Here is a 21,331-nt window from a genome sequence, read left to right as displayed (position 1 = left end):
TAATCAACCACATCGAAGCATGCTTTTCCGCATCGACTCGTGTTGTCTAGCTAGCCGTCCAAAGGAGATAATCAGTGAGGAAAGTCCCGAGTCCGAAGAGATTTTGGATTTAGATGTGAAACTTTCTGATTCAAAAGAAAAACAGTATATGTTGGAAAGAAAAGAAAAACTCTGAATAAATGGCAACTGAATCGAAATGGTAACACCATTATATAAACAATAGGAATGTATAGGAAAAAGAAAAGAAAATATGAATAAGGAGAAATTATTGTTTCTTCTCAGATTTAGTGAGAAAAATAACTTTTTTCTATAATTTTCTAAGAAGAAAGAATGGAAATTTTTTTTTTTCTAAATAATGTAATTTTATAAGAATGATAAAGAATTTTATGAATATGTATTTCAAGTGTAGTCTGTAAAAGTATACCGTACCACTTGGTGAGTGTGGTCTGCTCGGATCTGCGTTAACTGATGATAAAACATTTCTAGGCAAGACTAGAACTACCTCAACCACACAGGTTTTGATAGCAAATCGATATACAGTTGATCATCCGCAAGTGGTCTTTAACAAAAAAAAGATAAAGAATTTTATGTTTCTTATTATTCCACTGTTCACCAATCAAAAACTAAGTATCACCATGAAGGTAGTGAAGAGGAATCATTTTACCATGTATTTTAAGAAATTGTTCAAAATTATACTTAAGATTGGCCTTATAAACCTAGAGCCACTTAAGGAATGCTATCAGTCTATCACTATTTGGCAATTGAAAAAAAAAAGGAATAAAACGCATATTGACTGGTCTTCATGATCATGACTCACTCTTCAAGTGGAGTGAGTAAAAAAAAATCTCTTAAAAAAAAAGAAAATAGAAAATCAACAAAAATTGCCGGGAAGCCCTAAAATCCGCCATTGATGCCGGATTCGTACAGTTCTCTCTCTACTAGGGTTGGTGTCTGTCGTTCAAAGCCACACTCTCTCTCCCTCACTAGGGCTTTTAATTAGTAGGGTTTGAGAAATAGACAATGTCGGGTTAATTAGTTTTGCAGTATCTCTGGGTCTCGTTCTATATATCTGCTTGATCTGTATCTCTAACAAAGTACGTTTCGGGTCGGATTCATGTTTCTTTTTGTAATAACAGTCAAAGTTATGGTTTCTCACTACCCAGATCTAGGGCTTTTTCTTTTGTTTCCTCATCATTTTTTTCATTTTTATTTTTTAATTTAGCTTTCTATCATTAGGGTTTTATTACAGCTTCGCCGATTAATAAACTTCACTTTCTCATACACTGAGAAGAAAACAAAAATCTTGCATATCTTTTTGGTTCTTGTTTTGTTCTTCTTACCTCTTGACAGACATTTTTTCTTGATAACGAAATTAATCCCCTTTTAATTGCTCCAAATTGACCTCCTTGACGTTTCCACACTAAAAAGATACATACTATTAAGCTAATTTGATATTTTTACCCAAATGTTATCAATTGTTTTCTATTAATTTTCACAATAACTCTTTGCCGCGTATAGTTATTTTATATTATTTTTGTATTCCATAATATACACTAACATCTTGACAAATATGTAGGCATGGGACCACTTTATTTACATACTTCATATTTTGTTCTTCGAGCACATGGTCGACTTTTGTTTATTTTTTTACTTTTTCTATACCAGTTTTTCCTCTGAGAATAGTGTAACCTCTTGTGATTTTAGAATCCTCCGAATTTCCTTTTCGTTATATTTCAATCATATTTCTCAACCTTGCTAGTGCTTTGCTTATTCAGAAACCATCATACTAGATTCACTAGCTAGGCTTGTTCCGAGTTACCGCAAAAATACTTTTGACACAATTGTTTTTGAATTTTTTTTTGAGTGGTGTCTAAACAACTTACAACTGTATATATTCTCATTGTTTTTTCTTGAGAAAATTCTCATTGTGTTTTATATGTTTGGCATTGCACTTCACATTATTTTAGGAACATAGACATATGCTATGGTAGACGAATTGATGTAGTATAAACAAATTTATGTTTTTGTCTATTTGTTGATATAATATAAACTAAGATATCTACACTGACTTTGTATCAAAAAATATTTTTAACGTCATTTTAATACATAAATAATGCTCTTTTGTGTTTTATACTTATTGGTTTTACCCTTTTGTCACTGACTTAACATAATTTGTCATTTCGTTAAAATTTTATTTCAGTCATTTTAATATATCTTCGTATATCTTTCTGTATATTGACACTTCGGTTTGGGACCTCTGTTAATTCGTTCTAAAAAAAAGTTTTACGTTCTAAACAAAGCACAAAATGGCTTTCATATTGTCTGTTATGTTTGGCATTATCATGTGTGTTTTGATGTTTGGGACTTCACTTCACATGACTTTAGATATATTATATTTTTTCTCTTTAAATTTCTGTTTGTAAATTTAAAAATAATACTGCACGAAACTTTGGTTGTCTAATAGTTTTTCTGGATGAATTTGAATAAATTTACCTTTTGTTTGACTGTTACGTGACATGTGTATTTTATTAAGTAAAATGTATATGTGGATATAATTAGGACTTAGTATCCTATAGAAATAGATAGTCATATTAATACTACATAAAAATAGATCTCCATAAAAATGACAGGTGAAATCGGATTAATCAAATATTGATTTTGTGTAATTGTCATTTGCTTATTTGACTCTTAGTTAAATAAACATAGACATATTTTTATTGGTCTACTATACAAGACAAACACATAAGACATATATATACACTGACTATGTCTCACAAACTGTTAGGAAACTATAAACTACTTTAATACATAAACTAGATTTTGATCCGCGCTTAGAAAGCGCGGATTTATTTTTTGAATTTAATAATTTTTAATATAAATTTATATATAAGATAGTTTATAAGTTTGGCCATATTATTCGGAACCAAATAATCAACATGTACCAAATTGAAAAAATGAAACCAAGCTTGAACCAAAATTTATAAATAACCGAACATATCATATATATCTAGAACCAAGATAAATAGATATCTGAATTTTTAAAATATAAATTATATACCTACAAATATTAATTATATGTAATTTCTAAATAACCAAATATCTTAAATATACTATTTATAAGCTGAATTATCCAATAAAAACAAATTACTCAAAAAAAATTTCAAATATTAAAAAAAAAAATCTTAATAAGTCCTCAACATTCAGTCTAATTTTCCACTAAAAGGTACCAAAACACCAATAAGTGGTATCCACAGTCAAACCAGTAAACGCAGTCACCATATATAATCTAGTTTCAATTTAATAAAAATTCATCATTTAAAATCCTTTAAAATTTAAAACTCATATTAACTCGTGAATATATACCAGATGACATGGTAAAAATCTAAAATAACATGATAATATTTTTCAAAATTTGATTAAATTTCTCATATAAATTTTACTAAGATTTAAAATTTAATAAACTACATTTTTTTATGTTATACATTCTAGTTTATAGGTTTTATAATGACTATATTAAGATTAAATTTTGAGTTTTAGAAATAAAATTATTATTAAGTTGAGTATAGTTGAGTTACCTATAAATGTTAAAAATAAATAATATATTTTATTTAAACATAAAAAACATTCTAAAAATGCTATAATTTCCTAAGAAAATATTTATACAAAACCCTTTCTCCTAATAAACCCAGTTGTAAAAGATTTTCATCACAAAAATAACCTAGGAAGGTTTTCAAAGAAAAAGCTATAATTTTGAAATATAATTAAGCTTGTTGTTGTACTGTGAAGTATTTCTCTAATCGTAATTGGAAGTTAATATGTTTTGACCGTCGAATGGTATCATGTTTTTAACTTTCTGTTAACCGCACTTGCATCATGTTTTATGTTAGTTTGGGTCATAAAACATTTAATATGAATTAAAAATATGGTATTGTTCAGACTTTAATTACCAATAAATCCAAATATTTTTATAGTAACTGCTTTTGTTAAAGAAATATGATCGTGGGTTGTATGATTATTAAATCAGTTATAAAATAATCTGTTTTTTAATAGGTTTAATGGCGCAAAAAAGTAATATTCCAAGGAAAAATAGGGGTAAAATATATCAATGATTCTGAATTAATAATATTGATGTATAAATCTTTGGTGTATTATAATAAGTTGAGTATTAAATAAGAGCATTTGTTATTTTATAGTTAGAGAAATATAAGGTAATTGATTAGTGTATAGTTAGAGAAATATAGGGTGAGACCAAAAAAATAGTTAAGTTTAGTGAATAGGTCCAACAACCTTTCATAAGTAGATTTTTTGGGACTGTTTCCCTTTTAATAGTATAGATTATTCTTTTGTTTTTCTTTATGTAATTTTTAGCTGATTCAATTTTTTATTCACTCATTTATTTTAACCTACTTTGTCACTTCACAGAATTTCATTTTAGTAAAAAAAAAATGTTTTTCATATTCCTCCCTAAAATCCGAACCTTGTGTTTGGGTCTTCTAACCCCTTCTTATTGTAGTCCACTTACTAGTGACATTTTAATCAAGGAACCAAATACAATTAAATCAAACTTTACATTCCAAACAAAACACACAAAATCTACTCTCCCATATTGTCTTTTATGTTTGGCATCGCAATGTACTTATCATGTGTGTTTGCTGCAACTATGAATCATTGCAAACATGTCGTATATCATATCATTTTACAAAATTGTAAAAGAAATTATGATATCTAGTTTAATCATGATCTTATTCGATTTTTTCCGTTCATTACCATAGATGTCTCCTATGTATTGTTTTTCCACCACCTTATATATAGTACAATTAACAGTTAATATCTCGGTAAGCAAGGCTTGAATGTATTTTAGTATATATTTTATTTCTGATAAATGACGAAATTTTATGAGGTTGTAGATGGAATTCTAGTAGATATATTAATCGTTTTTCTCCTTTTTAGTGTGCCTATGGTTGTGTTTTTTTGTTTAGGAGCCAAAAGACAAATTATCAAAGAAAAGTGGAGAACCAAGGTACACAACACAAGCTAATAATATATAGGGAAAGCAAACTATGAAACTAATATGTATTTCAAGTGTAGTCTGTAAAAGTATACCGTACCATTTGGTGAGTGTGGTCTGCTCGGATCTGCGTTAACTGATAATAAAACATTTCTACGCAAAGACTAGAACCACCTCAACCACACAAGGTTTTATCGATATACAGTTGATCATCCGCAAGTGGTGCTAAAATCAAAGTGATCGACTTCTTACTGAGGCTATTAAAATGGTGAGTGACTAATATATTTTTAATTTTTTACCATACAAATGGAATACGAACACTGAAAACATTAGTGGTACAAGCGTATTATAATATATGTACTTCTTATTGTGTCAACATATATAATTTTACGCTAAGAGCATCTCCAATTGTGCATCAAAATGAGGGAAAACATAAAAAAATAAAGGAAATCCATCTCCAATAGTACTTCATTTTGAGGAAAAAAATGAGAATATGAACAGTATTCCCTCAAATTTGAGGGAACACTATTCACAACCTCATTTTGATGTCAAGTTTTTTTATTTACATAATAGTCTTTTACTTTTGACAATCTTTATTTTGTGCATAAACAAAACATTAACATTAAATATAACTTTTATAACTTTATATCCAATATGTATATACTGATTAAACTTTTTAAAATATAACTTATAATTTTATAAATTATAATATATAATTAAAAGAAAATAAAATAGAAAACAATACCATCGAGATACATAACTAATACAAAGTGGAAAAAATATAATAATAGTATTATTTAAGTAAAATTCTACTATTATGTATGTTGTTATGTAACTTTATTAATGTAATAAATATTTGTTTTTTATAAGTTAAAGTTTGGTTAAATTGTAGAATTTAAAAAATAAAAATAAATGAGTATAGTCTAAAATATTATAAAATAAAAGGTGTTATTTGCAATAAATAAAAAGTTGAAAATGAATATAATAAGAATTGAGGGAGAAAATGAGGGGAACTACTGGAGCAAATCACAACCTCATTTTGAGTTTACATCATTTTGAGAGAAAAAATGAGGGAAACCATTAGAGATAGTCTAATAAGAGAACAGTGTGAACATCAGGTTCATAATCGATATCGTACTGTTGTTGTTTTTATTTGAAGTTCTATCCAGAACTACTATATATATCAAATTCGGTATTTTTATTATATATATATATATGACCAGTCTACGAAACTATAGTTTGGGGACATAATATATCCTTTGTTTGGATTGAGTAAGTTAAATGAAAAAAAGGAAGTAAATTACTACTCCCAAGACATTTTGATCGATCAGAGGAGATGTTTTATTATAGTATATATATATATTTATAGCATTGGTTAAATGAAAAAAAAATATAGCTTCACTTCATTTAAAATCACAACTAAAGTGTATTAAAAAGTGATCATATATAACCTCTCTGGAAAATATATTTAGACGCATAGAGCTTCACTTCATGACAAGCCATTTAAAGTTTTTGACTGCGGCGTAAATCCACTATACTATAATTGACGTCCAGGAGTCATAAAGAGAATCAGTAGAAAGTGAAAGTGAATTAAATCATGAATAATAACTTACCATTTTCACCATTTTCGCAATTTTTGTTTGTGATCTTATCAATGTTTGTATTCCTGAAAGCAAACTGTAACGGCCCGGTTCCTAGCCCAAAAATTTTCTTAAGGAGAGCCCGTTAAGACTGCAGCCCATTAGGGTAAATGACCTAGGGTTCCCTCCTTTTCCTATAAATAAAGCTGCCTCCTCTCATTTTTCTCTCATTCTGAAACTAGAGCGAAGCTCTGCAGAGATTTAGAGAGACTAGAAAACCCTAGCCGTCAAGCTTCCCTTTTCCTCTTCTCTCTTCTTCTCTCACGCCTCCTCTCTCTCCCTCTCCCTCTCCTTTCTCTTTCCGTTGGTTCTCTTCCTCTCTCCTCGCCGTGAGTCCCCCGAGAGCAAGCCGAGCCGCCGGTGGTGGTGGTGGTGGTCGTCCAAGTGGTGATGGGGTGATCGTCCGAGTGTGGTGATGGTGGTGGATGTGTGGTGTTGTGGTGGTGACCAGATCTCGTCTCTCTTGTTTACTTGTTCCAGATCTGTTCAGATCTCATCCCCTTTGTCTCCTGTTCCAGATCCAGATCCAGATCTAGGCTAAGGTGGAGTGTTTCGAACCCAACCTTCTTTCATGGTTCTGTATACTCCTTTATGTTGGAGTTAGGCTTGATTAGACCCTGATTGGGAGTTAGGTTGATAGGACATGGTATTGCTAGGATGATAGATGAATGAATCATGATGCATAAGAACCCTCATACTGATAAATGGGACTTGATGAACTGAATTGAATTGTCGTGGTAATGATTGATTGGTAGTTGATACTTGTATGTTTGGTTGTGTTGTCCCATGTGTTGTTGTGATTGAAGTTAGGATGCTAGAGAGGAACAAATGCTAGGATGATAGATGAGCAATGATTATAAACGTTATTGAAGTAGAACTTGAATGCGATGTGTATTGTGTGTGACACCGATAACGGGTGGCGTCTAGTGATTTAGTCCAAGTTCAAGTATGAATGAAAAGGGAAAGTAATTGGGAATGGGGAGGATTAAGTGAAAACGATAAGGAAGTGAAATGATAAGTAAAAGTATGAAAGAAGGATGTTAAGGTTAAGCATGGGTGGGAAAGCATATAGAGAGTCTAAGGTTTGTAGGTGGGGTAAGTGGTCCAAGCTAGGTATCCATAGGAGATGTGGCGAATCCACATGAATATGGAAGCACCCATAGGAGATGTGGCGAATCCACATGAATATGGGGTAGAAGCCTAGTGGGGGGCTACCCACTGAGGAAAAGAGGAAAAGAGGAAAAGAGGAAAAGATGAGAAGTTGAAAAGGATGTGCATTGTAGGGTTTTAGCTCATGGTCGGGTAACGGGGAGTTAAAGGTGTCATAGGGTCGGGTCGGACGGACAAGAGGAGTCGGTTAAGTCTAGGGTTTGACGTGTGTGGCAATGAGTGAGATCATTGTATTGATTGATCGCTAGGTTGTTAGAAATGAATGGAAGTGATTGTGGAAATTGCAGATAACATTAGGAAATGATGAAAATGCATTAACTGATTGTAGTGGCTAGTCAGTCCTAGTTCCCGCATGGAGTAGTATAGAGTGTCATGCGGGCAGGCTGGTCTAGAACCACTTCACTGAGTAACTTGTTGCTCACCCCTCCATTTCCATTTTTCCTGTGCGCAGGACTGTAAGTAGAAGTATATGGATGTGGGTATGACGGTATTTCAAAGAAGGTTATGCGCTCGTCTCTCGGGACCAGTAACGGGACACGTAGGGTTGTCTAGATGAGTAGACACGTGTCCATAACGCCCCTTCGATAACCCCGGTCGGACTCCGGGGAATCGGGCTGTTACAATTGGTATCAGAGCGGGTTAAGATCCCTTAGTTCTGTCCTAAGGGATCAGCATTTCCGACGTTTTCGAAAAAAAAAAAAAAAAAAAAAAAAAAAAAAAAAAACTTGTTTTCATTAAAAGAAAAGAGTTTGTAAAAGTTTTGTTTCTTCTAACACTCCTGGAAATGATTTCAAAACCACCCATTATATCTATACGTTATTATGATTTTGATCGGATCCATTGTATTTGCAAAATTTCTTTTTGAGCTTAATTCATTCATTGGTTTTTAAAAGATCCCCGAGCAAAGTTGTTCTCGCCTTGTGTGCCTCCCTTGTATGATGTGTGATTGTGTGAGTTCCTTTTGTTATCGGATGTTAAGTTTGGAAGTCTAGGGCTTGGAATTCGGGGACGAATTCCGATTAACAGGGGAGAATTGTAACGGCCCGGTTCCTAGCCCAAAAATTTTCTTAAGGAGAGCCCGTTAAGACTGCAGCCCATTAGGGTAAATGACCTAGGGTTCCCTCCTTTTCCTATAAATAAAGCTGCCTCCTCTCATTTTTCTCTCATTCTGAAACTAGAGCGAAGCTCTGCAGAGATTTAGAGAGACTAGAAAACCCTAGCCGTCAAGCTTCCCTTTTCCTCTTCTCTCTTCTTCTCTCACGCCTCCTCTCTCTCCCTCTCCCTCTCCTTTCTCTTTCCGTTGGTTCTCTTCCTCTCTCCTCGCCGTGAGTCCCCCGAGAGCAAGCCGAGCCGCCGGTGGTGGTGGTGGTGGTCGTCCAAGTGGTGATGGGGTGATCGTCCGAGTGTGGTGATGGTGGTGGATGTGTGGTGTTGTGGTGGTGACCAGATCTCGTCTCTCTTGTTTACTTGTTCCAGATCTGTTCAGATCTCATCCCCTTTGTCTCCTGTTCCAGATCCAGATCCAGATCTAGGCTAAGGTGGAGTGTTTCGAACCCAACCTTCTTTCATGGTTCTGTATACTCCTTTATGTTGGAGTTAGGCTTGATTAGACCCTGATTGGGAGTTAGGTTGATAGGACATGGTATTGCTAGGATGATAGATGAATGAATCATGATGCATAAGAACCCTCATACTGATAAATGGGACTTGATGAACTGAATTGAATTGTCGTGGTAATGATTGATTGGTAGTTGATACTTGTATGTTTGGTTGTGTTGTCCCATGTGTTGTTGTGATTGAAGTTAGGATGCTAGAGAGGAACAAATGCTAGGATGATAGATGAGCAATGATTATAAACGTTATTGAAGTAGAACTTGAATGCGATGTGTATTGTGTGTGACACCGATAACGGGTGGCGTCTAGTGATTTAGTCCAAGTTCAAGTATGAATGAAAAGGGAAAGTAATTGGGAATGGGGAGGATTAAGTGAAAACGATAAGGAAGTGAAATGATAAGTAAAAGTATGAAAGAAGGATGTTAAGGTTAAGCATGGGTGGGAAAGCATATAGAGAGTCTAAGGTTTGTAGGTGGGGTAAGTGGTCCAAGCTAGGTATCCATAGGAGATGTGGCGAATCCACATGAATATGGAAGCACCCATAGGAGATGTGGCGAATCCACATGAATATGGGGTAGAAGCCTAGTGGGGGGCTACCCACTGAGGAAAAGAGGAAAAGAGGAAAAGAGGAAAAGATGAGAAGTTGAAAAGGATGTGCATTGTAGGGTTTTAGCTCATGGTCGGGTAACGGGGAGTTAAAGGTGTCATAGGGTCGGGTCGGACGGACAAGAGGAGTCGGTTAAGTCTAGGGTTTGACGTGTGTGGCAATGAGTGAGATCATTGTATTGATTGATCGCTAGGTTGTTAGAAATGAATGGAAGTGATTGTGGAAATTGCAGATAACATTAGGAAATGATGAAAATGCATTAACTGATTGTAGTGGCTAGTCAGTCCTAGTTCCCGCATGGAGTAGTATAGAGTGTCATGCGGGCAGGCTGGTCTAGAACCACTTCACTGAGTAACTTGTTGCTCACCCCTCCATTTCCATTTTTCCTGTGCGCAGGACTGTAAGTAGAAGTATATGGATGTGGGTATGACGGTATTTCAAAGAAGGTTATGCGCTCGTCTCTCGGGACCAGTAACGGGACACGTAGGGTTGTCTAGATGAGTAGACACGTGTCCATAACGCCCCTTCGATAACCCCGGTCGGACTCCGGGGAATCGGGCTGTTACACAAACGACAGTCGACAAACTCAACACGCATATATTATAACAAAATGCGTTTATAGAATTAAAGTATTATACTACAAAATACATTGATTATTTTACATCAATTTAATATGTGACACTAAAATGAAGGAGGAAGCCTTCATATAAACTTAAGATTCAGAGTATAAAAATTAACGGTAAAATCGATCACATATTATGGTAGTTGTACATGAGGTCTCTTGGTCTCTCCAAGAAGTGATGAAGATCCATAAACTGACGCTGCTGCTGCAAGGCACGTAACCAAACTAACAAATGAAATTTGGCAAATAATATAATCTGTCAATCGAAAAAACGGCGCCGTTCAATCTGTAATGTGAAAATATATGGTAATGATTAATATAACTCACAAAACATAAAACGAACTCCTACACTAAATAACTGGTGTTGGTACTTTTGGGATTTGAGATAGCCAATATATAAAACTTAAATTTACCAGTAGTAACTAACAAAATAAACTCTTAGAATTAATAAATGTGATATTATAGAATAAAGTACCTCTATTGAGCTAACTGTCCCTTCGCTGCGATGGTGATTAGGCATTGGAAATGATGAATTAAATTTGTTGACCACAAATTCATTGCAAACTGCAAAACCATCGTTCTTGCAAAGAAGTTCTTCGGTCTCTTCTTGGCAGGGCGTAGCCTCAAAAGACTTGCAATTCACATGGCTTTTATTATTCTTTACTATCTCATCATGCTGATTATGAGCTTCTGCATCCAAAACAGTTACTTGTGATCTTCTCTTCATCAACTTCTCCTTTGTTCTATCCTTTGCTCTCTCTCTTGCTTTTGCTCTCTCGTCCTTAGATAACTTCTTCAAAATGGGCGTTCGCGCTTGCAACATCTTTCTCTTCCCTCTCATCGATCTCCCATCCACCTTATTTCCTCTTGTTTCTAATGCAAACCGATGGATAAAACTCAATAATTTTTAAACTATAAAAGTTATCTCTTGTTATAACCTTTTGAAAGAAGAAAAATGAGACTATATACATAATTGTAAAACAGTAGGCAACTTTTAACATACGTACCGGTCGAGTTAGTATTGCTGCCTCTATCCTCGACTGTCCCCATGGATGAAAGCTTGCACAGATCAGACGATGTGTGCATTGATCCTAACGCCGGTCCTTGATTAAAATATAAAGTTACAATTTCAGAGTAAGCATGAAGAAGATCAAAAAAGTTCATAAAAAGTTAATAGACTTAAAACTAGAATTGTATAATTACGGGTTTGAGACTCCTCGCAGCTGCTGAAGCCGCCATGGTTTAACGGGTTAGAAAGGCTGCTCGTGATCTTTATGATCTCGGGTTTGGCTTGTGTGAGCAACCATTCAACGGTTTTGCTGGCTTTGTCGAATCCAAGCATGTCTTGTAAGCCGAACAACTCTTTGGCGACATCTAGCGAGAGCCTCATCCTACGATCTCTTGTCCCTTTAGCCGTTTTGATCTTGCTGTGCCGATCCGTTCTGCTTGGTTTCTTGACTTTATTCATTTTTGGGTCTTGGGAAGTTGAGATTCTCTGGGAATCTTCTATGTGAGTGGCTATCGTCTCCAAGGGCTCAACGAGAGATTCTCCAATAGGGTTGTTCAAGGGAAGAAGTGATGGATGATGATGATGATGATTATTATTATGGTCATTGGTGGTGATGGTTTGGTTATCATTATGGCCATTGTTTTGTGGGAGGAAAGAGGCGACGAGGGCAAAATCCGGGACGAATTCGAATTGAGAAAAAGAAGAAGGTGCTTGTAAGAATTGATAATGATGGTCAAGAGGATTGCTTGATATGTTGGAGTTGGAGTGAATCAAGATGTCATTGATGGAAGAACAAGGGTTAAAAGGGAGTAGTGGTTGTGAGGAATAATGGTCATTATAAGGGAATAACATGTAGTCTTCACTGATGGTGGTGGTAGTACTGAAAGACCTGTTGTTCATGTCTTTTTGGGGTTTTGAAGCAACAAAATTAAATTAAAAACTCCTAAAACAATTTTTTGAGAAGGACACTTGTACCAAAATCTTCTTCACACTCAAGAAAAAGAGACGAAAATGAGAGAAAGAATAAAATCAAAGAAAAGATTACTGTTACACTGACGAAGACAATCAATATTATGGAAAGGAAAAAAATATTTTTCTTCCTAAGCCTGCAAAATCAAGAAAATGAAAGAAAGAACAGCAATAGTGATTAGTACAATATGTCTTTGTTCAAGAGAATCTATGTTTGAATCTAAATGTATAGAGTGAGAGAAAGAGAGTACCTTTATTGAAGTAAAGGACTAATGGTTGAGAAAGACAACACAGGCAAGGTACTTAAATGAGTCTATGTGCTGTGAATTAGAATGGATAGAGAGAAAGGGAGGAGAGAGAGAAAGAGACCTATAGATATGAAAATGGGGAAGGAACAACATCCATTTGGAGGGTACGCTTTTGAAGAGGAATTTTTTTTTAATCTATTTGCTTAATTTCTTCTTTAAGTTCTTTTTAGCATGAAATATACATTATTTTGTTTTCGTGAAAATGTGATAATAGGTTTCCGTTTTATTTGGTTCCAAAAGGATTGTTTTAAGTGCAGGACCTTATCTTTGTTTATGTGCTTACATTTTTTTTAACCAAGTATGTTCTTAGATTTCGTTGAGATATTTCATTACTAAAAATTTAGATGAAAACTCAAGAATTCTTTGGTAGATATAAAATTGTTGATACCTATCAAGAAATTAACTAAGATTATATATATATATATAATTGAATGTGAATTTTAAATATGCCTAACAATAGTAAATTTAGAATATACATTTCACTGTAGGGCTATTTATCACATAATATAATTATTTATGCTATTAAACTTATTTTTAGCTATAATTATCAGATGGTAACTTTTAGTGAATTCATAGGATATCTTATATTTTGAGTAAATTGTGTATTTGTCGACAAAGCATATATCTGATAATTATATACTTTAATTGGAACGATCTATATTTATGAAGAAAATTAACATGACTATTTTATATACTTAGAAACATTATATCAACTTAATGATATAATCTAACATATTTTAGTAAGTAAAAGATAAAGATACCATAATAATAAATAGAAGGAAATGAGATTTAGTTTCAATAAGAATAAAAGCTAACAAAAAATTAGATAGAAGTTTTTGCATATTATGAATATGAGAATTAGAAAATTTGGATACACAATAAATAAAATAAATAAAGTTCAACAAGTATGCAAAAATGTATTTTTTTAAACTGCAAAAAATGGAAATTTGGAAAGTATTTTTTTTTTTAAATGAGGAAAAATTATAGTAGAATTTAAAGTTCTTGCATTCCAACATTAGAAATTCTTTATATATATATATATATGTATAGTTGAAATTGTTGAATTGTGTACTTAACAAAATATTTTAAATGATTGAGTTTTGGTAAAGTCGAATACAATAAGGTTGAGTTTTGATTATTATTGTAAATTTAGAGCAGCTTTAATAATCTGCTATATTTTTTAAAAGTATCACTTTATACGGCTTTTTTTTTTCTTGAAACGTATTATATCATATCGTGTAGTTTTACTTTTAAATATTCTTTGAAATACCTTGAAATCATTAGAATAGTAATGTCTTAAATAACTATTGAAATAGTTTTGGATATTGATTAGTATTTATAAATATTATAATCAATAACCCCAGATTTTAAAGGATTCAATTGCTCGATTCACTATACACGCTGAGTAAACATTTTTTTAAACATCTGAGTAAACATTTTTAAGGGTCCCCATTTTTAATGTGGTATTTCTACAATCATTCGAAACAAATGATGAAGCAACATAGTGTTCTATAAAGGTTTGCAACTATAATAGATAAATCAAACAGTTTTTTTCTAAAAGGGCAGCCCCTTTTGCTTGCGTCCATTTATTGGAATCCAATTGAGTTCAAATGGCAAAAAATGACGAAAGCATTGAAAAAGTTTCCGTTGTTTTGACGTAGCATTTGCAAGACAAGAAAAATAAAAGAGAGGTAAGGATCTCTCTAACTACACAAGTACACATGAAAATTTGCAAAGTTACTTCATTAAAATGGTCTTTTTTAGTAACTACAGTTCATATAACTCACAAATACTGTACCGATGAATATCTACGCTGGAAGGGTGAGAGATTAAATGGTAGATTAAAATGATAAAAACAATTTTTATAGTATGGGTCAATAATACACATATTTCATTAACAAAATAAAATGGTACTCCCTCCGTACCTTAATGATATATTTTTTAGAAAAAAAGTTTGTTTCAGACAAATGTATTTTTTGTGTTTTCAATAAAAAAATTGTAAATTTTAAGAAAATTAATTGACTTTATTGAATTAATATTGGTTAAAATTTATTAAAAATTAAAAATTACAGAAAACGATACATTTATTATGATAGTTTAATGTATTTTTTTTAATATGTGTGAAAATATTAAAAATGCCATCTTTGTAAAACAGAGGAAGTAATATGTTTCAGCAACTAACTCAACTAACCAATAAAGTGCAAACAACAGTACAAAATTACAACAACGCATTCACTTAATTTTCGTGACAAGGAGGCTTAGAGACAAGATTAAAACTTGAATTTAAATTGCCTTTCATCAAGAAACCATCCATTCTAAAATAATAATTTTCATCAACAAGGTGAAAGTAAATTGGTCTAGAAGGTTAGAGTAATTTTATTACATGTTTATCAAGTCAGTTTAATTTTCACTATTAAAAGAGAAGAGGGAACAAAAAACTATATTTTTAAATCTCAAAACCTTATAATACTTGATTTATAAAATGAACCAATTTGTTTATAAAGTAATATTAAATTATGATATTAAATTTTATTTCAAAGATTAATGTTATATTTGTAAGAAAAAATAATGATCATGATCACTGGTCCAATTGGAGAGTTCGAATTATGAAGTTTCGTTTACAAATTGGAGGACAGCACGTGGTAGTGTGAAGCCCTAAAAAAGAGAAGCTGCAATAATTTTCGGAAGAAAATAAAAAAGCTTTGGCTCTTTGTTCAGTGTGAGCGACCAATCTTTTATTTTCTTTTGACTCTCTCAAACACATCCTCTCTCATACATGTCGCTTTCGGTAAAAAGAGAACCTCTTTCTCTCTCGTGCTTATCTTGTAAGCTTTTAAATATGAAACATTTAGTATGTATATATTGTATATACAGAAAAAAGAGAATATTAGAGTTAATGTGTCAATCTAACATTTAAAGTTGAGTTTTTTTTTTGTTTAATCATTTAAAGTTGAGTTATATAGTGAATTGGCGAGGTGTTAACTTTTCTTTTGGTATTATCTATGTCACACAGATGAATTATACACGAATTATTTATTTTAGAACGCTATTATGACACGATAGTACTACAAATCTTGGGGAATTATTAGTTACGGGGAAGGAGAGCTGGAGAGGCATTCATACCCTCATAAACAAATATATAATGATTGATCTATATATTAAACAGATTACAGGACTGATAACAAAAAGAAAAAAAAAGTTTGTAATCAAGCTCGAGGTTGACAATTAAAACAACAGCTTGGAAGCTATACTTACTCGCTAGGGCACTATATAAATACGTAGGCTTATACAAATACATGATATATGCACGTATACATATACACCGCTGGAACATCACAGACTTGAGAGTTACGTGCAAAGATGAAACACTCTCATTGTAAATAAAATCTCTCTTTGGTCATCCATTGTTGTTCACTCTTTCCATTTATACATGCCGCCTTCTCATCATACCTAATTTTCCAGCACCCCATGCTCTCTCTTCTTTCTCCCTCTCTCTTTCTCTCTCTCTAACCTGCCATTATCAGGAGGACCACATGGCTATAATGGAAGGACTCGCTGGCTTCTTCTAAGGTTGCTTTCAAATTTTCTTTCTCATAGCCCATGAGGAAGACAGCAACATATATCATATCACAGTTTTAGTTTTTTTTTAATTTTTTTTATTTTGTGAATCAATTTAAGTTGTTTATAATGAGACTCAAAATCAAAGTTTCAATCTTCGGTTAGTCTTTGAATCTTTTTTTCTTGCAAAAGTGGACACTGATTTTTCTTTTCGTGAGTGCTTTCATTATGTGTTATATTAGCTACCTTATGCTCCCAATTTCGTTGGTTACAAATCTCAGTCACTCATTATCACTCTCTAAAGTACAAAATTCTAACTTTATTTGTGTACCATCTTTTTTCGCTTTGGTTCTTGAGATGATAATGAATAATTTACTATATATAGCAAAGAGAGTCAATGCTCCTTTAGATTATAATTCACTTGGGAAATTTTCTTACATGCAATGTATTCCGCAAAAAAAATTATTCAAAAAAAATATATATATTCTGCAAAATGATGTGTGTTTGTCTCCATTTTCTTCGTGTGAAAATTCAATTATGACTTCTTCCTTCCATTTTCTTAAAACTTTGTTTGATTTTTATCGTTTGGGATGACAAAATAAAATAAAATTTCTATAAGATTATAAGAAATCGTGAGCTAAATTTTGTTTAGACTAGTGCTCACACAACTTCAAAGAGACAACTAGATTTTGACCCGCGCTTAATAAGCGCGGATTTGAGGTTTTTAATCTTTAATAAATTTTAAATCTAGTATAATTTTTTTGTTTCACATTATAACTATTGACTTTTAATATTTTTATTATTCATTATTTTTTATAGTGTGAGATTTGTTTGAAATAGATTTAAAGATGATATGTATGTTTTTAGTAGTAAAGATATTCATTACTAAAAATATATTTATTTTAATTATTGAACTGTATTAACCAATGTTTTGAAAATCTGATCGGACCGTATGATCGAACCAGTCGGATCCTGACTCGCTCTTCTAACTGGTTATGAGTTGTGTTAAAAACCGAATTTGAGTTAAATCAGACCTAGTTCAATTTAAAATGGGACATTAATATTTAAAAATATGTACATTAATATTAATTCGTTTGTTATGACTATTTTCTTAAGTTATTTTCTGTATTAAGAAAATGATAATAAAATCTTTAGGTAAAATATCATTGTTAGTTACAATATCTCTTTTTGTACATTAAAAAAATTATGAGTTGATGTATGAAATATTACTTTGGTTTAAAAATAAGTTAAATTATATAGTGTTAGTCTAACTAATAGGTCCAAACAACCTTGCATAAATAGATTTTTTAAGAATGCTTCCCTTTTAATAGTATAGATATAATAATACATGTCAAAAATTTGTTCAATTATTTTTAAATGTAAAATTGGGTCAAACTTTTTTTTGTTTGGCTGAATAAATCGGTTGAAAATATTAATTTGCAAACACAATTTAATATTTCGATTACAACCACCTCTTAAATATAGATCGCGATTATTTAAGCTGGTTATGTCATATTAGTTAACAGGAATAAAGAGAAAATATTTTATTTTTACCTCAGATATTTGAATTAATGAGAATATAGCACATTATCGCGACAAACTTAATGGGTGAATAAGAAGTTGATGTACAGCTTTAGGGATAGCGAGAAGATAGAGTTATAGCCTATGTTCCTACTTTCACGCTTAAGTTGAGGAGATTTGACAACACCAAATTTTCATATTCTTGTTATTTTTAAGAAACAAAATAACTTAGTAATCTGGAGACAACATATTGATCAGAATTATGTGAGATCAGTTACAAGAGAATCTTAATATTTTTATAGAAACATATTTAAACTGTAAATAAAAGCATAGACATATTAGTTTGTAAAAGAAATTATGTTTTTTCAATATTTTAACCTCTGAAAAAAATCGAAGCCACTTTATGTGCGAAGTGTTATAGAATAAAAGTAACTATGATACTAAAACTTCAAATATTCAAAGAACTTGGTGTCCATATCAGTGATCTAGTATGTATCATGTATGAATTGTCATAAGACGTCATATCTTAATATGGTTTATGTAAAGTTTAAATTAGATCGGATCGATATAATATTGTTAACATAATGAAGCGTATATACAGCTAGAGACCTTGCTCAATAAAAAAAAAAGACGAAAGAATCTTGAGACCACTACTATACATATCCAAAATAGATTATGATTAATATACTCCTTTTAGTTTTTTTTTTCTATATACCAGGGTACAAGTATAGTTTAATTAAAATAAATTATTTTTTTTCTAATAAACTAATAATTCAGATAACAAATTAAAACCAGATATATAGTTCTTTTTTTTGCCAAAAAAACAGATAATTCTCTGAAAACATGTACTAATTCATAGAATAAACCTTGAAAATGACGGATGGTTTTACTTTTGTTTGGATGATTATTAAACGTGTTCTAATTGGAATTTAGTGTTCTTAAAAAGTTTGATGTCACACTATGTCGAAATGGGAAAAGACATAACAAACTATATATGTTTGCTAATTTAATTGCATATATATATATATATATATATGTTGTACATGTGTCAAAAATGTATAGGTAAATGATATATGTTGTATGCATATATATACATACTGTACAGGTGTCAAAACGTACAGGTAAATGATATATGTTGTATGCATATATGTGGATGTGTGCGTGTCTGTACTCTATAATAAGTTTGTGTTATACCATGGCTTGGTTAGGTTGGATGTACTCTATAAAGTTTTTGATATATCATCATTAAAGAAAATGGGGACACTCTATGATGTGATGATAATATCTTCTGTCAATAACATTTTCCCTAGCTTATAAAAATAAAAAACACAATATTTACTTTAAATCCGACATCCATTTCCTTGACTTTAACTATGTGAGAATTGAGATGCGAGAAAAAGTAATTAAAAATGTCAACATTCATAGGGTTTCAGTATTAAATTCTTACGATCTAATCTACATTGTTTAACAAAAAACTTACAATCATAAATTGGACGTATATGCACATTAATTTTTGGAAGTGATAGAATACAGAAAAAATGGATTGTTTTGTTTAAACTTACTTTTCCCTTAAATTTTTTGCTTTTCATTATCATTAAGCTTTCATCGTCTTCCAAAAATATATTTTGTGTGTTTGAAAAGAAAATAACATCTATGAAGTAACAAAATAACATCCACTAAAATCAAAGAAAGATCATTAAGAATATTTCAAAAATAAACAATGCACCTCCCCTTGAATATTAGTTTAATTTGGACTCTTCCATAGGTCTGGGATACTCTTTGAAAAAAAAAACAATGCAACTTATGAAGATAAATAGGGAATCAACAAAACAAAAATCAACAAAGAAAAAGGAGGAATATACCTGACTATATGGAACCATAAATGACATAAAGATAAGTTCATATGACTTTTGTGGCTCATCAAAGGCCTTCTATATCGCCAATAATAGTGCTTTCTAGTACAAACCTTCCACTTCCCTTTGTCCAAAGTTCTCCAACTTATCAACTATATATACATACAAACCACATAAATTAAATTATTTAGATAATGGATACGTGAATATCTATCATTATCCAAACAGTTTTGTCGCTAATCATGTTTCTGAAAAGAAATGAAACATTTTCCTCTTCTTCTCGACTCAAAAGTCCTCAAAATTGTGGATTTCGGTGATAAATGAAGTAATCTATACTATTATTTGCGAAGTAAATTTTTGGAATCGAGCTCTCACGTTAAAAGTTATAGTGGTTAATATCTATACTACCCTTAATGAATTTTTATATATAAGTTATTTATAATCAAAAACGAATTTTGTAGTATTAATATTAGATTTATATGTTATATTAGATAACTGATTATGAATTAATATAATAAATTATCAAAAAAAAATTTATGCGAAAATAAGATAACTCTTAAATATATATTATGTTGTTATCTAGAGGTAATATTTTTATCTATACTATTATATAATTAAAAAAATAATTAAAAAATATAATCAAAAAAATATAATTAAAAAAAGATAATATATATATATATATTGTATTGTAATCTCAAAGAGTATTTTAGTAAAAAGTTAAAAACATAAATTATATAATTAAATATTAATCAAATTAAATTTTTACTAAAATTATGAATATAGTGTACAAAGAACTTTTCAAAAATTATGAAAATGTTTAAGCCCGCGTCGCGGGCAAAACACCTAGTCTATACTATTATTTGCGAAGTAAATTTTTAGAATCGAGTTCTCACGTTAAAAGTTAGAGTGGTTAATATCATTTATACCCTTAATAAATAAAATGTATAAATAAATTAAAAAATAAAAACGAAATTTTAATTTATTTGATTAGATAATTGATTAAAATTAATAATAATAAGAATTATCCAAAATCTGAAAATATAATTTTAAAAGAGATAATTTCTGTATATATTGTATTGTTATCTGAAAAAGTCTTTTAGTAAAAAGTTAAAAACATAAATTATATAACTAAATATTAATCAAATAAAATTATTAATTATATAATTAAAAATTGAATATTGAATTATCCAAAATCTAAAAAGATAATTAAAAAAAATTATATATATTTTATTGTTATCTGAAAAAGTATTTTAGTAAAAAGTTAAAAACATAAATTATATACTTAAATATTAATCAAATAAATTTTACAGAGTGGTTAATATCGCTTATACCCTTAATGAATAAAATATAAAAATAAATTAAAAAAACGAAATTTTAATTTATTTGATTCGATAATTGATTAAAATTAATAATAATAATAATTATCCAAAATCTGAAAATATAACTTAAACA

General features: G+C 31.0%; 1 protein-coding gene across 4 annotated transcripts; it reads right to left on the bottom strand.

Annotated features, from left to right (window-relative positions):
• Nucleotides 1-1,854: 1,854 nt before the first annotated feature.
• LOC103859756 (transcription factor TCP18) lies at nt 1,855-20,372 on the bottom strand. 4 transcript variants are annotated; one of them, XM_009137334.3, is made up of 6 exons: nt 12,891-20,369; nt 11,865-12,776; nt 11,669-11,764; nt 11,137-11,534; nt 10,611-10,866; nt 1,855-6,685 (listed from the first exon to the last, which is right to left on the bottom strand). In XM_009137334.3, the coding sequence occupies exons 2-5, from the start codon at nt 12,568-12,570 to the stop codon at nt 10,789-10,791; spliced, it is 1,278 nt and encodes a 425-aa protein (XP_009135582.1). In that variant the 5' UTR covers nt 12,571-12,776; nt 12,891-20,369; the 3' UTR covers nt 1,855-6,685; nt 10,611-10,788. The 4 variants fall into 4 exon arrangements, with proteins under 4 accessions (XP_009135582.1, XP_033144269.1, XP_033144268.1 ...); XM_033288378.1 differs by having other exon boundaries at nt 10,611-10,863; nt 11,865-20,372; XM_033288377.1 differs by having other exon boundaries at nt 11,865-20,369.
• Between the last annotated feature and the right edge of the window lie 959 nt (nt 20,373-21,331).

This window comes from Brassica rapa, chromosome A03 (genome assembly GCF_000309985.2).
Source record: "Brassica rapa cultivar Chiifu-401-42 chromosome A03, CAAS_Brap_v3.01, whole genome shotgun sequence".
Classification (NCBI taxonomy): Eukaryota; Viridiplantae; Streptophyta; class Magnoliopsida; order Brassicales; family Brassicaceae; genus Brassica; species Brassica rapa.
The sequence above is the reverse complement of the archived record's forward strand: the minus strand, read 5'-3'. Positions and strand labels throughout refer to the sequence as shown.

Excerpts from the sequence above, each read along its gene's own strand:
- LOC103859756 (XM_033288377.1), bottom strand. The coding sequence starts at position 12,570 with ATGAACAACAGGTCTTTCAGTACTACCACCACCATCAGTGAAGACTAC. Across the intron at positions 11,765-11,864 it reads CTGCGAGGAGTCTCAAACCC|GACCGGCGTTAGGATCAATG; the intron begins GTAATTATACAA and ends ATTTTAATCAAG. Across the intron at positions 11,535-11,668 it reads CAGCAATACTAACTCGACCG|AAACAAGAGGAAATAAGGTG; the intron begins GTACGTATGTTA and ends GGTTTGCATTAG.